We start from the raw sequence: 17,875 nt of genomic DNA, 5'->3' as shown, positions 1-17,875 counted from the left end.
TTTTCAATAAAGTAACCGAACAAAGCATTTCCCAGCAGATTATCTGTTTAGGTATGCCAGAGTAGCTGTCTAGCAGTATAATCATAATGGTAACGATAAAGTTTCATTCTCAGGACATTTATACTCAAGAAGAGTCAGAGTTATTGTGCTTTGTAGATATAACACTGCTACATCTAGCCAGTGCATTTTGTCTCAAAATGACATAAATGTTTTTTATGATTTGCTTCTTTAGCTAATGAATTTCATTATCGAATGCTGCTTGGCCCCTTCATTGCTGCTTGCAGCTATATTTATTATTATTAGGGTTCCTCCGGTAGGAGGGAACCTATTGTTTTTGTTAGTATTCCTATTATTATTATATTTCTCCACTAAATGGCCCAACAGCTCAAAAAGTCCTGGACCCGATTTTTTCCAATTTGGCCCAATGATACAACAGGTCCCTCACTACTTCCACATGGCTTGTGGCCCATGTGCGCCCATAGGTGGCGCTATAAAACACGCCCAAAGTCTACGTGATTTCCCCAGCGCCCCATTATTCCAAAATGCCTGAAAATTGGTATACATGCCTTATTTCTCATGGGGAACAAAAAAGCCTCAAAAACCCATAAGGTCCGCCATGATAGATTTTGCTGTATTGTCCAAATTTGGTACAACCTTCAAAACCTTTCCCTTCATGAACCATAGATCCAATCGACTTGAAATTTGTTATAAATGTGTAAAATACATGTTTATAATTGGTCAAAATGAATAAGAAATGCAATACAAAATGGCTGAAAGGGGTGTATTTATGTAAATGTCCACATTGCCTCAATATCTTTGTGTCAATAAATCTAATATAATTTTGACTCATGGTTTTTCAAACCTAATAGGGTTCAAGACGACATCACTCTAAAGTACCATAAACAATTTCAACTTGGTACGTCTATATATGATTGAATTCAATTGAATTGCTCCACAGCGTGCGCTCCAAATTCTCACAGGCTCATCCTGCTCTTTGACACTAGGGTGACCACCTGTCCCACTTTGCGTTGTGTCGCACAGCATTTTCACCAAGCCCCCACCCCTCGACTCTCGGCTTGAGGCAACAGCCCCGGTGGATGTAGGTGGTATTGCATTTCTGATTTTCTACCCGACTCATCCGGTCGTTTTAATTCTATTAACTCCAGTCAACATATCTAAAACTATCTCCCCCAATACCTTTTGTTCGATTCTCGAACCTGGCTCATACTACTAGCTTTTTCATCGAATTATTTTTCCTGATTTTTGTTAAGATTGAAACCAATCCGAAATGGGTAAACTAGCAGCCCATTAATTTGCTAACGTCAAGAAAAGTTGCCTGGAAAAGTTCTTGCGGATACGAACAATGAACGAGCACAAAAGGTAGCATCAGTAAATCGCTGATTTACCTGAGCTGAATGAGAACAAGGAGAAAGGATTTGATAAACTACAGATGCCTGCCTTTATTGTAGCATGTTTTACAAATGGTTGCACATCTATGACGGTTGTTTGTAGAGTTACTTTCAGTTATTTTAAAGCAGATTTAACCATTTTGTAATGAACGCTATTATGCTCATGGCATGACAAACGTAATTATAGCCTAATATAATTAGTTATAATATCGTGGCACGTTACGGCGTCATTATATATTGTTGATATGTTATTCGAGGCAAAGACAAAGATGAATAAATCATGTCTGATAACGTCAATATTGTTATGGTTGTTATATTGTTAGAACTTTAAGTCAGTTAATACCACAACGATGGCATTAACAATAAGCTAGTAATAGTAAACAACACTCATCATCATTATAATAGTAACAAAGGTATAGGCTTCATTTAGCTTGCTTTGCAAAGCTAGAACAACGACGGAGCCAGATATTCAAGTTTACAGTTTATTTATCCGACACAATACATAAGCAGTTAAACTATAAACACGAAGCAAAAAGAACAACGTATAGGCCCTGCACGTATAATACTATAGTACTAATAGTATTGATTTTCATAAAGTTCACATGTAGGCTATCTGCTTCTTGATCGGACTTGTACCACTTTCTGACAGTTTTCTGCAATGCCTTAGCTTCAGCTCACAAGCTCGCGACTGGTTGTCGCAAAGTATGACGTATAAAGCTAGTTGCAAGCATGCACGAGTTTCTGAGCTAGGAACAAGCTTCTGCGCAAGACCGGACGAGTCGGTCTGAAAAGATGGCGCGGTCCATTAGGAGCTCTCGCTTGCCTCACTGCGCCACTGAGCACTTTTCATAGAAATGAATGGGGACGCCATCTTGGAAGACAGAAGTAGCTGTCTCTAGTTATATTAACTCTATGATTTTCACCCTTATCCCGCACATCGCATATTGAATATGCTGTGCGATATAGCGCAAAGAGGGACAAGTGGTCAGCCTACTTGACACATGCGCGAGCTTGGTGAGACGCACACACATCCTTTTTGGAAATGGTGTGCTAACCCAGCCCCCACCCTTGGTCTTAAGCTCCTGTTTCATTTTGCTTCCAATCCCAGCTCGCCGTTACGAATATTAATTATTTTTCGGGCGTCATTGTTGTTTTCAACTGGAATCGCCTGATAGCCGTGTTGGAGACAGCCACATTCAGTAAGTCCAATTTTTACACATTTTAAGCTAGAATCAATGATTGGGTTCGTGAAAGTACACTACTCTTGAATTATGGTGAAGGTTTGAGCACTTCGAGACCTTTAGATCATGAGTTTGAAGTGACGGAAAATCGAACTTGAAAAGTAGCTAGCTTTTTCCCACTGTGTAATTACTGAATCATGTAGCATCTCAGCGAATTCATCAAAAAGGTAGAGGAGGGCAGCTTTTAGGAGAACAAGTGATTCACCACAGACCTGTCGGCTCAGAACTTTGATTTGGGTCATGAAAGTCTTTGTAATAAGCCTATGCGCCAGGGAGACCACATAGGCTTAGGCAGCGGCCATGTTTTGGTCGCGTCATGTTCATAAATTCACCATTTCACAGTTCGGTCGACAGCAAAAATGTCGAGGAGGGCAGCCTTTAGGAGATGTGGGAATTGTGCTTTTAGCCAGATGCTCCGATTATTTTTGTGATTTGTGGAAAACTTGCAAGTGGAGTGAGACTGCGTCCCAGGGGTACATTGTTTTGACTTAGCCTCAGTGACAGACTCGGCTCGCTCAATCACTGGCAGTGTGTAAACGGTGCTGAAGGTAGCCAGTATATAGGATCTTTCAAAACAAGCCTATTTCATTTGTAATTTTCCTTAGAAAGCGACCTACGTTAGCCAGGATAGTTTCACTCCGTCAGCCTATTTAAAGGTCTCTGACAGTCAGAATCACTGTTTACAGGCAAAGGTCGAGCAGGTCTTTGGTCAGATGTGTATATTGACCAGTTTAGAGCTAAATTCTCTTGCCAGAGCCTGGAATCGAGCCAAATGTTTTGAGTGACTTTGCATGGCCGGGATTCCATCAGGTCAACACATTTGGATTCAAGTTCAAGTAATGCCACTGCATTTCACAGTCAAAACTGTATTCTATGTCAAGTGTAGATGTAGAAAGTTTCATTTTTCACAACTGACGTGGATCCTTTCTTCACTTTTACAGGTCTGGAGGGTCATGCAGAGGCCTGCTCAACACAGTTCAACAGAGGATGCTGAGAGTACCCCGCTCTAGCTGGACAGCTTCTCTTCAGCCCTGACCCCAGAACAGCTTCATTCAGCTGGCATGCCCTGATTGCCTGCCTGCAGGCCCTGCTTGCCCCTGCCTGCCAGCCCTCCAGACAGACAGTCACCCCAGAGACACAGTAACTCTGCAGACTGCTTTTTTGAGGACATTGATGAAAAAAGACGAACCAGCATTTTTTACTTTGATGAAAGTCTACATTTTTTATCATTTCCATATCCCAGCATGCCAAGCTGCAGACTTTTAGTGTCTTAACCAGTTCAAGTTATAGACTTTTGACCTGAATCCAATGAATAGTCATCTGAATAAAAAACACTCAAGAGAAGTACTGCTTCTTGGATGATTTGTACTCCACATCAGTTCATCTCACACATTTGCCTTTGTTTCCATGGGATTCATGGAATTGCTAGTTTCTGCTCCACCATTGTGCAATAAAAAATATAATTTAGGACAGCAATTACATTTTTGTTATCCTTTCGCATTACACACAATGTCACAAGTCAATGGGCCTCATTCACCAAATGTTCTTACGAACAAATGTGTTCTCAAACCCCACTTACGCAGTTTTCACGAAGATTCTGGCATTCACCAATGTTTTCTTATTTGGGATTTGTTCTTAGGTAAAAACAGAATTTTCGCACACCCAAGAGCACTCTTACGCACAATTGAGAGCTGACATGTTTGCGCAAAATAAGTAGTTATACCTTTTTCGTCCATTCTCTTTTATAATTTTACAACTAATAATTTTCATAATTTTGCAAAAATGTTTTGTTTGTTTTAATAAATACACACACATATACTTCTGCTCATTTGTAAAGCACTTGGAATTTCCATTGTGTGCAAGGCCTATAAATACATTATTTTACAATCGCTTACAGTTTTTTCAATACCTTTAACAAGTTTCCTAAACTCTTAAAACAGTGAGCACAACATCCGTCTAGGTGTAGGCTGTACAATTAACACATTTCTTGTTGCTTTGATACAAAATGCATAGAGTAAATACAAATTTAAATGCTTGAACTTCTTTTACACACAAGCTCAACCAAGACCAAAACAATCAATTTTACTGCCCAATTTACCAATGTTTTCACACTGTCAGCAAAACAGATAACATCATGTTCAAAACCTAAATTATTGGCTTAAGTCAAAGTGAACAGCTGTTTATATTGGGAATTGGAACAAAAATATATCCCCTGTATTTTATTCCATTGCTACTGAGAAACAGCTTAAGTTATGCAAATACTGTACATCACAGCTGATTCCCAACTAGTAAACACTCAGGTGTTGAGGTTCTTTCAATTGCATGACCATATGGTATAGACAGTAAAGAGAACCTCTTTGGGCTGATCTGGTGTGGAAAAAGAACAATATAGAGCAACACACGAAAGTAAGAATACAGTAATGCCTGCACAAGGGAGAGGAAGACAAGTACAAGGACAAGGGAGAGGAAGACAAGTACCAGGACAAGGGAGAGGAAGACAAGTACCAGGACAAGGGAGAGGGAGACAAGTACCAGGCCAAGGGAGAGGAGTGGGACAAGGGAGGGGAGTTAGAATGTGTTGTGGCGCTCAGAGAAGGGCCAGAGCTAGGGTAATACTGTAAATGGAAGCTATATTGCATATTTCTTGTCCTGTTGCAAATGAAGCCTTTACGGCAGCAATTATGTTATGTCTTCTTTTTCAATATGGTAACCGTACATTCTATAAAGCTACTCTGAGATGGGTCATTCAAAAAACTATAAACTTGCTTTGCCTTCAATTCAAATCAATTATGTTAACAGGGAACTTTGCCTTTTTATTTTCATGCAAATCGTAACAGATCATCTTCAGACCATGCCGACGAAAAACCTTTTGAATTTTATCGATAAGTCAAACAAGTTCACAAGTAACGCGCAAACGATTTTGACAAAGAGCACGCCAAAGCGGACGTGAGGCCTTGTCTCTGCGACGTTTTATCGTATGGAGACTAAACTTTGATGATGTCATCACAAGCATGTCATCTAATCATCTTCCTACCACAATCACCTTGATATGTCAAAATGTGACAGAACTAGATAGGGTACAATTTCTGGGGAAATTGTAGGGTGTGCTTGCTTGTCTTGGTTGTAGGGGTCCGTATTTAAATTACATTTTACAACTGATATTTCTGTATATTTTATATTAAAATGCATAGCCTACTTATTATTAAAAAGATTACATAGATTTAAAAGCATATTTTTTTCTGCTCGTTTACAACTCAAAATACTAAGAGTGAAGAGTAGAATGAAAGTCGAAATATGTCAGTGTTCTATGAGTGCCAATCCTGGGAATCAGATAAAGCACTACAATGTGTTCATGCTTCAGTTTTTGTGTTTCAGTAATACTAATGAGGGATTTATTAGTTTATCAGTGTTATATATGATAGTTCTAAGTACCACCTTTCATTATAGATAACAATTATACCTTTTTAAACTAAGAATTTGACCTTGGTTACAAGGGTCATTCTGGAGTCTCCAAAAGAAAACGCCTGGATGTACTCTTATAAAAACCTTTGTCAAATCTGAATATATTGTGGTATTATGTTTGACTTTTGATTTGAATTGGGTAAGGCTTCAACCTGTGGTCCAATGCTGTCTTCCAGCTAATACCTACCACCTCTAGGCCTCTTCAGGCCTCTGTTTACGACACAAATTCTAGGCAGAAATAGAAACTTTCACTTTCCTTGTGTTCAAGCTTCTATTAGTCAACACCAGTAGGACTGACAGGGGTCCTGACAACAAGAAATTTAACTTCAGAGTGTCAGCTTTCAAAAGAGTCAATTTACATGCATGTACTCCAAATGGTTCAAGAACAGCAGTCAATTTACTTTGGGTATGCTGTTTAGGCGTTTTGGGGAACATTTAACAGGATCCAGAAGGTTTAACATACTTTGTCATGAATTTGTCTACATTGTAAATGTTTAATTAACTAACGCTAGATAAATGTAGGGATGCTTGAACCGCTCTGCATGTTTTCCTAATATTGTAATGGCGAGGTGACATTTCACTTACCTTGAAATGGCAAACAAACTGTTTTGAAAATCGCGCGCCTCCCTCTTATCAAACTTTGCAAGTCGATGCCTATTGGCCAATATACCAGAGGCCACCGCCTCTTGTTTGGGGGTGTGGCTGAAGATGATGATTGGGGGAGGCTGAGGACTGGGTGAAATCAGGAGAGACTATTTGAACAGCATAATCCCATTAATTTTAGTGTGATTATATTTCTGACATTTCCCCGTTAATTTTACCAAAGTATTATATTTTCCACAGTAAAATTATGTTTTTTACATGTTGTTATAGTAAAATCATCCAAATGTTCCGTTTGATGGTTAACGCCTGGGACACACTTGCTGCGAAGCGCCGGAAGCGTCACGATTGGCTACGATCTATGAAACGCCGATTGGCTCACAATACCCATTATTTTTGATTGGACACCCTTTTAGGAAGCGCCTGCAGCTGTTGAATAAGCGGCTGCAACCGTAAATGTGCAGGCTAAAGTTATTTAATGCATGCAATTGCACGTGTAAATATACACACGTTTATTTAACGCCTGCAAATTGGCGTTCATGCCAGGTGTAACTAATGCATACATTAATGTGTAACTTTTGCCTGCACATTTACAGCTGCAGCCGCTTATTAAACAGCTACAGCCGCTTATGAAACAGCTGCAGCCGCTTATTAAACAGCTGCAGGTGCTTCCGAAACGGGTGTCCAATCAAAAATACGTTTAAACCACGGGTATTGTGAGCCAATCGGAGATGGTTGCCAGAACCAACCTGGTTAGTCAGTCATCCCCACCAGAGATGAGCCCAATGATGGTGGTGTCGTCCACAAACTTCAGGAGTTTGACAGACGGATGACTGGAGGTGCAGCTGTTTGTGTACAGGGAGAATAGCGGAGGGCAAACGACACAGCCCAGAGGAGATTCGGTGCTGATTGACCGTCAGAGACGTGTGTTCCCAGCATAACGCACTGCTTCCTGTCAGACCGGAAGTCTGGGATCCACCTGCAGGTGGAGTCAGGCACGTTCAGCTTGGAGACCTTGTCCTTAAGTAGAGCGGGAATGATGGTGTTGAAGGCAGAGCTGAAGTCCACAAATAGGATCTTGGCATAGGATGCCGGGGAGTCCAGATGCTGGAGGGTGAAGTGGAGGGCCATGTTAACTGCGGTGTCTACAAACCTGTTGGCTCTGTTGGCAAACTGCAGGGGGTCCAGGAGAGGGTCCTTGATGGCTTTGAGATGTGCCAGCACCAGGCGCTCAAAAGACTTCATAAGCACAGAGGTCAGGGCGATGGGTCTGTAGTCATTAAGTCCTATTGGCCTTGGCTTTTTGGGCACAGGGATGATGGTGGAGGACTTGGCACATGGCATGTCTCCAGGGAGGTTTTAAAGATGTTGGTGAACACTGGAGACAGCTGGTCAGCACAATGCTTGAGGGTGGCAGGCGAGACAGAGTCTGGCCCAGCTGCTTTGTGTGGGTTCTGCCTCTTGAACAGTCTGTTAACTTATCTTTCTTGAATGGTCGCTCTGTGGAGATGGGGGGAGGGGGATGGCCTTGGGTCGGTAGGTGTTGTGGAGGCAGGGGCGAATCTAGGTTCCCACTTTTGGGGGGGCTAAGCCCCTAGATAAAACCTATTATTTTTCTTGTGACCCAGAAAAACTAGGGGGGTCTGGGGGCGTGTTCCCCAGAAGACATTTTTGAAAATATCCTTTTAAATAGTGTCCTCTAGTGGGTTTTAGGAAGACAAATTAACAGATTAACATTATAAATATGAAAGAAAGAAAATAATGTAAAAAGTTTTTTTTTTTTTATAAAAAATGTTCAGGGGGGCTAATGAAACTTTTTGGGGGGCTCCATCCTGCCTGAGCCCTTTCCAGACAGAAGCAGTCGTTGGCCGAGAACTGGTGTTTTAGTCTTTCTGAGTTCAGTTGTTTAGCCTCTCTCACCATCTTGCTAAACCTGTTCTTTGATTCCTTGAATGTCTCTATCCCCACTGCTTAATGCTTCCTCCTTCTCCAACCTCAACCTTCTGAGTTTTGCTGTGAACCAGGGTTTGTCGATGTTGTAGCTCACCCTGGTTGGTATACAAAAGTCCTCACAAAAGCTAATGTACAACGTCACAGCCTCTGTGATCTCATCGAGACTATTGGTAGCAGTTGTGAACATTTCCGTCAGTACAGTCCAAGCACACACGCAGGTCCTCCATAGCCTCACTGGTCCACTCTTTTGATGTCCTCACAGCAGGTTTATAGAGCTTTAGTTTCTGCCTGTATGCATCAGGAATCAAGTGGACCATGGCGTTGTCAGTGTCCTCTACTGACGATCAAGGTTGATCAAGGTTTGATCAATTTAAATAATGACACATAATTCATGTGTCATAAATCAATGTCACTTTGGCAGTACATATTTCAATTACCTTGAAATAACTATCAATAAAAAATTCTAAAACTCAACATGGAATGTAGCTGTTTTAATTGGTTGATTGGTTCATCTTATAAAGTCTTCTAATATGGTTCATAGGAATCGTATGTAGTATACAGTATGACTGCTCGTCCGATACCATGACAGTGACAACTTCACTGCACAACTACACTGTTACAGATATATTCCTATCAATAGACATATACAGTAGAAAGAATCCAATTTGAAGTATTGCAAAATCAGCATTTTGCAACAACTTGCAAAACTTTTAACTCTGGATTAAAACATTTTAACTCTGGATTAAAGTATGTCTCGTTTTCCTAAAAACGTTCCAGGCCTTTCATTTTTTCAAAATGTTCCTACCTTCACAAAGGATTTCCAAGGCCCATGGTACCCTGTAATTTACTCCATGTGTTTCAGATTATCTATTGCAATATGTAGAACTGTCTTTAAATCATCCACTAACCCAGCAAACACACTAGGCATTCAATTTGTCTCTGTCTTTCTTTACTGGTTTGAATAAACAAAAAAACACTCCCATTTCACAAACTACATACATGTTTGAATTGGTCCCAAGACAACAACAACAAATAATGCAAAACATGTTGAACAATACCAACAAAGTTTTATCTCACACTGAGAAGGGTGTGCAAAATTGGTTTGTGTAAAATCTAAGAAATACAATTTTCAATTTCTCCGCAGCCAAATTAACTTTGGCCATGGCTAAATAACACAATTTGATTATCATTCTTAAGTGTGAATCAATCAGAAATCAGTAGGATGTCAGTTACAACTACTGGTCAAAGTCAGTGTGGGTTGTTAAGACAGTCAGGCACTGGTGAAGGCCTATTAAGTAGTCAAAGATGTCAAGCTTCACTTTACATTACTGTATGAAAGACAATTCAGTCCACATCTCCCTTATAATGAACAGAAGTATCTGTGAACTGGAAATGCTGTCATGGCTGACAAGGCGATGCCCATACTGTCCCCAACGCTAGCAGCTGCCATTGCAAATTCCCTCTGTCTGTCTCCAGTCTGCTGGGAGAGAAGGGGACAAGGGTTAAAGATAATTTCAAGTTGCACACACCCACGGCTCTATCTTAATAATGTGCACTAGACAATGCACAGTTCTCACAGAACATCATTCTTTTGCTGGAACAATTTACCAGGAAGCAGAATAGATGAATAATTTGGGATGGTTGAATGACCAATTACCATTTTATATACAGAACTGTGCAGAAGTCTTAGGCACCCAGGATTTCTTACAGGAATATTGTTTTGTATATAAAACATGTTGTCTTCTGTATTTGTGCAACATAAGTGCAATATTGCAGTTTAGTCTTTGAATGTCATTTTCTTTAAGTATTTTTTCTTCACTTTCTTTCATTTTGTAATTGTGCCTATGACTTTTGCACAGCACTGTTTAATCTAAATATCCTAATGTTTAGTCATGTTTAATGTTAGTTTTATTAGTAAAATGATACTACACATATTACACATTGACATGGAATAAACATTTTCTAGTGCCTAGTGCGTTTGCTACATGGGTAGCAATTTTCAGTAGCAATAGCCTTTAAATCAAACAGCCATTTACAAGCAGGCATACCACAGACAGACACAAAAAAAGTAGTCTTGACAAGTTTAAGACCCACAACAGTCTAACAAACAGGACACCGGACGGACCTCCTTGCTGATGAAGTAGAAGGTATTGACATAGGCCGCTCCTCCCAGCAGCCCCTCATAAAGGACAATCCCAAATACCAACCAACCGCTGGGCAGGAACTCATAGTATACCGCCAGGCCCAGCAGCACAGCATTCACACACTGAGAGAGACAGAAAAGGTAACATGGAATGCCGAAGGACATAGGCAGAATTGGAGAGAGGGGAAAAAATAGGGATGCAATAGAGTTCATTTCTGACAATTTGTTTTGTAAACATTTAGCAACACTGTCCCATATCCCCTTTCTCACCTGCAGCAGAGATAAAGCCCAAATTTTCCTGATCTTCAAACAGCAGAGAGAGGAACGTGAGATTAGCACCCCCACCTGGTAAAGGGTCTGGTACCTGAACACACAACAACATTTCTTTTTAAAATCCACATCAGAATCAGATTTATAAGCCATGAAAGTTTGCACAGGCAGAATTTACTTTGGCAGGAAGGTGCATACAATAAACATATAGTGTAATGGGAATAGGGGTGCACCGATCCGATACTAAGATCGGATATCGGCCCCAATATTGACAAAAAAGCTGGATCGAGGATCGGAAAATTTAGCCGATCCACTGGCCGATCCATGCAACCTTTAAATGCGTGAGTTCTAAATATTTCCGACGGTGCCCACAGCAAGCATAATACTCGAAGCAATGCTACTAGCATGCTAGTGTTAGACTGTAGATTCTTCAGTATAGTAGAGTTGTTGAGCTGCAACAACGTCTCTCAGATGAACTTTATATGCATGAGCTGGACCATACAAATATAGTAACCACCAAAACATGTCCTTAAACGGTATACATTCCACTTTAAGGCATAGGAAGAACACTACACAGGTGGTTCAGTCATAACTCATCGTTTGTACTATTTTCTGCATGTTGCTCTTTCCAGAGGTGAAAGTGCACATTGTCCTATCTATATGTGTATTGTCCGAGACCTGTTGCGTGACCACAGCAAGAGACACAAGCTTCTCTGTACACATAAAATCTGCGTATCATGTACTTTGCAGTAATACCACCACCCCTCAACATTTACTATGCAGACATTGCAAACAGCCGACGAACTACTTGGCGTTGCAAGCGTGAAATATCTCCACACAGCCACTCTTTGGCTCGCTCCATGTTGCTTTTAAGTTTCTGTCCACTGGTTGGACACCAGCTGTACACCGCACGGTACAATGCTTCAAGCTAAAAACTTCCATGGTTTACACACCAGCAACAACAAATACATAAGAATTCAAATGTTTTTACATGTTTACAATGTTTGGTTGCTGTTTGATTACTATTGTACGTTTGACCAATACACTATTTTGTTTCTACTGCTACATTTGATTTATTTTAATAGGCCCTACGTTTGATTGCATTCTATTTTCGCATTTTGAATGCACAAATGTTTTTAAATAACAAATAAATAAGAATGCAGTAGATTACACCTGTTATTTTGTCTTAGTTAGAAAAGTCTGGTGCCTTTAGTCTTTTCCACATGGTGGAAGGAAGGTATAAGGTTGGAGGTATACAGTTTATTATTATTAATTCAACAACGGGATCGGATCGGTATCGGGTATCAACAGATACACAAAGCCCAGGCATCGGTATCGGGACTGAAAAAGTCGAATCGGTGCATCCCTAAATGGGAATGAAATACACTGTAGATTTTAAATAGATTTTGAGACAGATGTACAAACATAGACTTAAAAATATATTTCAGAGAAGCAAGACATGGACAATATTATTTTACTGACCATCGGTATTGCTCTGCATGTGAAAACACAAAATTAGGAAAATACAGGAGTTCCATCTGAAGCAAAATAAAACATATTTCAGACCAAACTGAATACGACGTACCAATTGCAATGTCATAACCAACTGTAGTGATATATAATTATATAGACTAATGTGAAGTGCCCGTGAGACAGATGTCAATGACACCCACACACGCACTCACACAAATTAGATAGAGCACATTCCAGTACCTCACATACCTCTCTGAAAAGTTGCGAAAAGATGATGACGTGATATAAATTGTAACCAAATTGTGCACTTCATCCACACCCAGCGACATAGATTCCATGCATTATAGTAAAGATGGTAATATGAGTATGATAACTGGATGAAAGTTCTGAGGCTTCCAGGGGGAGCCAGAGGGCCACTCACCAAGCCTTGGTTGATGAAATACTCAGCAAAGTAAACCAGGCCCAGAGGGAGAATAAACCCAAGGAGACCCTGAGAAAAACAGCAAGCATAAGTTATATACTCACCTTGACAAAAAAGCGTCTGCTATTGCTCGGCTACAGTTGAAAGTGTATTGACAGTTATCTATATAAAATATATCCAAATATTATTTGTTTTGAGACAACTGCTGTTCTGGCCAACTTCAGACAAACAAAAAATACCTCATGGAATACTAACCTGACTCATTGAGTCCCATTCCAAAAGCTCTTTGCATATGTATTTTTAAATGTCATAACCCAACAGTTAGTAGCAATGTAAACAGTTGGACAGCTGAAAATGCAATTTGATCCCAAACAACTAATCATAAAAGCTTGGATAAGGATATATATATATTTTTTTAACCTATAAATCGATATTATAATAAGTTGATCTAACAAATATATGTATTCTCTTCGGGTTTACTAATCTATGCCTTTACACACTTACTTTGATACATTGACATTTCTCTGAAAAGGTCAGTGGTCTAGTGGGCATGTCTTCTATAACATTGAGGGAGGAGAAAACAAAACAATAGTATTATTTGTTTGGAAGTTATCTGATTGGAATTGTTTTGGATCCATATTTTTATTTGGTCAAATACTGGTATTTCATGTGAGTCTGTTCTTTTCAATACACTTTATAACTATAAAGTAAACTGTCAAAAACACGATCCAAAATATACACAAACACACCTTCAGGAGCACTCTGGGGTTGCTCTTCCTCAGCGGAGTCCTCCATCAGAGGCTGTCTCTCCTGTGAACATCTGCCCCTGACTGACAGAGCAGGCCCCACCTCTTTGCATTGCCACTGTGGGAAGGATGGGGGAAATTCCAACAGGCAGAAGTAACTGAAATAGAGACAAGAGAGGGGGATGGAGAAGGGGTAGGAGAGCAGGCGCAGATGTTGAGAGACCTGACAACCCCAAGGCACAGGAAAAATATTTTTGGGGCAAAAGCGTCACGTCGACCAACATCAAAGTAGCTCTCACCTGACCACCATGGCAACGGGGACCACCAGCATTACCTGCAGTGTAACCCTGGGTGACAAGCCAACCTGTGTGAAAGCAGAGTACAGCAGAGCTCCAGCCACACCTGCCCCTCCAGTCCCTGAACCCCAGCCCCCTAAAACATCTCTATAAAAAGGACAGAGAAAGAATTCCATCAGATCTCAGAGATCAGACAGTCATCAGATCACCCATAGTAGAGCCAACATACTATAGATGAGCAAGGGAGATATGCTCAATTTAGTCTGTAGAAGTTTAGCACATGATAATCAAGTATTACTTCATCAACATGTTTGTAGGTAATTGTCTATAGTGCACAACTCTTCCAGATACCTTAAGGTGCAGAAGTCACATGCAAAGACATTAAAAGGTCTTGGAAGTCGCTTTGGATAAAAGCGTCTGCTAAATGCATAAATGTAAATGTAAAAGAAGTGTGGTTTTAGACTTAATATTTAGAGTATATACAATGCATGCATCCTGCAAATATGAGTAAGTAGAAACAATTCACAGAATCCAAGAAGATCTCAAAGCATACGTGAGCATATGTGGATCCTAGTGCAGAGAGAAAGGATCAGAGAGATGGATTACCTGCTAAAGAACACAGTTAAAGACAGAAAGGAGAGTTCTCCTAGTCCAGAGCTCACACTGGCAAAGACGACACCTAAAGAGCAACAGAGAAAAATATACGTTTACATTAAACAGGTTAAATTAGGCTATTCAAATTCCAAAAAGCAGCATAAGAAGAGGTTATAATATAGAGGTTCATTAGAGAATAACCTATAACACAGGTTTGTTGAATGTGCAATCTGGCTAAAAGTAATTTTGAATGGCTTAAAGACAACGTATGTATACGTTATTGCATGGCTGGTACACTGTTTACACTTCAACCCGAGATACCTTATTCGTTGTATCAGTCAACTAATTATAGTTAGCAGATGAGCTATATGGGTTGGAATGAAAACCTGCTATGCTCAATGTACAAAACCCAGTATAATTTGTTTCCAGCTGACCTGGTTTATTTTGATCATGTTTTGTGGAAACATTCATAAATAAATAAAATATCTACATCCCTTTTATCAAAACACTGTTGCTAGAAAGGTTTGCAAGCCTAGATTATTTGGTTTTACATTATCATGTGTGGTCACCACATACACCAATAGATTCAATACTTACATGCTATTTTATCAAAACACTGAAAAGAAAGATTAGCAAGCCGTGTAACTAACCACAGCAGAGATAGCATCTGTTCCAGTGGATTACTTAATGAAATCTCCATAAACAGCATATATCAAGATAAAACTTGAAATTCTTGTGTGACAGCAAAAAACATTGTTTAAGAAGGCATTAGCTAGATGTTAAGTTAGAATTTAAATATATAGGCCATAATTTATCATTTGATAACAGATCAAGTGATGGAGGCATGCACAGTATTGCAATTTTACTGAATTAGATGCTAAATATGTATTCCTTACCAAGAATGCTCATCCACACTGTTGAAGAGAAGGACACCAGAAGGAAACTCACAATCGCTGCGGCAACACACACCAACACTCGAAACCTGTGGACAAAAGAATTGAAAAATGCCAGAGGCTCCATAAAGTTGTTTAACTATTGCAATTTTTTTTTGTTTTATCACCAAAGAAAGGTTCCTTGCAAACACAAACTGAATTGTTCACTGAGTGTGTGAGAAATTTGTGCAAGTCTTTCCAAATTTGCGACTTGCTGTCAACAAGAGTGTAAAAAACGGACTCAAACAACTGCTGCATGTATTTAAATGTAAACTTTCTGCCTTCCAAAGAACATAAGATGAGTGTTGTTCAGGGGTGGATCATCTGACTGCTGAACAAAGGTGAAATCCCTGATTGTAGGTTGATTTGGATACAAATGTATGCTAAATGAGTACAGTGTAACTGAGTACAGTATTTTACAAACATTGCTTTTTAATGGCCCTGCCAAAACATATGTACCATGGCTGTTTTGAACACACCCCTGATTTGTGAATAACCAAAGTAAGCAAACACTAAGTGATGTACAGTTGGATCAGCCCTCACCCATAAGGGAATTTGTGGATAAGGAATGGAGCAAATAATTTGATGATAAGAGTAGGGAGAATGTCAGCCAACAGTACAGCCTGGAAAGGAGACAGATCACATAGTTATGCACCAATATACACACACACACACACACACACACACACCTGTGTAAGAATACTTGATGTTGGAAATGGTTACTCATAAAAACCAAGAAGCATTTATATTAACCGCAGTAGAAACAGGGTTGCAGTCATATCGACTACTATTGCTGGCATTCCCTCCTTCAACGTGCCAGTGAAATGATGCTGGGATCTGGAAGGAAAGTTAGAGAAATGTTGAAATACAGTCGAGATTGCAGTACATTAAACAAAACAAAATGTTGTGAAATTAAACAATTATTTTATTATTGTTAATATATATGTATTTTTAAAGTATTACCCTCGCTGTGGAGTTGTCAGACCCTTGTTGTTTTAGAATGTCATGGGCCGCACTCAGCATCACCACATAGGCAAAGTTGTTGCACAATCCCAGTAACCTTGAGAGAGATAAGGAAGTGTTGAGATTGGATGATTTAAATCCTGGGAGCTATTATGCACCATGTAGCTATAGTAAATGGCAGGGAGGCCAAGCTAAATCTACGACAACCTTGCTTCAGTTTCCTACAAATTGACTTCTAATACATTCTGATGACCAAATAATTTACACTGATAATTGATTGCTACATGCTTAGTTTCACTGCACTCAGCTTCACTGCACTCAAGGTTGATCTTATATTTTGGTTCATTGTAGCAGTATCCTTTCATCTTGCTTCGCCAACCCCATTGCACATTTTATTAATATATTAAAACTGGTTGGATTAGACATGGAGCTTGCTACTCACCAAAATCCCAGCCAATTACGCCAGTTCTTGCATCGGCCTGGGTGAGGGATCAGCAAATAGTTAGCTAGCTACCTAACTGAACTGTTGTCAAAATTTGCAGTTAACTAGTTAGCTGGAATGCCAATGCCCAGGAGTCAGGAACTAAATTGTTAACGCTATACTTTTAATGTAGTCTATCTCCACATGCTGTGATCATGTATGACAAAACTTACCCTGCCTGTCAACAGTAAGAACTGGGTCTGCATTCACACTATCAATTTGGTCCATGATAGTTAAATTAATCTATCAAGTCAAGTTATCAAGTAAAAAATGTCGACCCAAACTGGCTTAAATTTAGGATGTGAAACTGGCTGTATCCGTTCACATCAGCGTGCTTTGAATGAAGGCAAACACACCATAAAATCACATAGCTAACGAACATCTAAATTACAAGCTACACTTCATATGAGTAAAAAAATTCATTCATCATTATTGGCCGCCTAGTTATTTGCAAAGCGGTGTCTTGTTTCTGTAAAATGTTTTAGAAGTGACCAGCCTTCCTGGTAAACATTGTGAGTGTTGCAGAAAAATATCCACCAATGTACTAGGCCTACAAGAGAGGTTCCGCATCCGTTTAGTCCTACCCAACCCGTTATTTATTTTATGTATTTTTCTTTACCCATTTGCCATATTTTGCATCAACCATCCTGCATCAATGTTTTTGAGGGCCAAGCAGCGAAGATGCCAAGCCACCTATTGTGTAGTACCTTTTCTTACTAATCCACCTAGTCATAGTTCAGTCACTTGACATGCGCGGTGACCAGGGGCCCGTTCGTCGTAAGGGTTGAAGCTAAGTTAATCATTTGTCCCTTTAACCCGTTAACATTAGCGAGCTAACTGAGAACCGCAAATATCGGTTCGTCGACGGCTGATCCGCATCCAAATTATGTG

The 17,875-nt window shown here is 39.8% G+C and overlaps 1 protein-coding gene across 4 annotated transcripts; it reads right to left on the bottom strand.

Moving 5' to 3' along the window:
• Positions 1-9,141: 9,141 nt before the first annotated feature.
• cln3 (CLN3 lysosomal/endosomal transmembrane protein, battenin) lies at positions 9,142-17,868 on the bottom strand. 4 transcript variants are annotated; one of them, XM_084676928.1, is made up of 15 exons: positions 17,692-17,868; positions 16,946-16,982; positions 16,504-16,600; positions 16,294-16,377; positions 16,084-16,163; positions 15,505-15,590; positions 14,621-14,693; positions 14,018-14,161; positions 13,722-13,876; positions 13,477-13,529; positions 12,973-13,041; positions 12,561-12,616; positions 11,079-11,172; positions 10,791-10,931; positions 9,142-10,142 (listed from the first exon to the last, which is right to left on the bottom strand). In XM_084676928.1, the coding sequence occupies exons 3-15, from the start codon at positions 16,561-16,563 to the stop codon at positions 10,026-10,028; spliced, it is 1,212 nt and encodes a 403-aa protein (XP_084533054.1). In that variant the 5' UTR covers positions 16,564-16,600; positions 16,946-16,982; positions 17,692-17,868; the 3' UTR covers positions 9,142-10,025. The 4 variants fall into 4 exon arrangements, with proteins under 4 accessions (XP_084533054.1, XP_084533053.1, XP_084533052.1 ...); XM_084676927.1 differs by having other exon boundaries at positions 17,604-17,693; XM_084676926.1 differs by lacking the exon at positions 17,692-17,868 and adding an exon at positions 17,158-17,547.
• Positions 17,869-17,875: the final 7 nt, after the last annotated feature.

The sequence above is a fragment of the Hypomesus nipponensis genome, chromosome 17 (genome assembly GCF_054491055.1).
Source record: "Hypomesus nipponensis isolate SF chromosome 17, ASM5449105v1, whole genome shotgun sequence".
NCBI classification, from domain to species: Eukaryota; Metazoa; Chordata; class Actinopteri; order Osmeriformes; family Osmeridae; genus Hypomesus; species Hypomesus nipponensis.
Note: the sequence above shows the minus strand (reverse complement) of the source record. Positions and strands in the feature narration are given on the sequence as shown.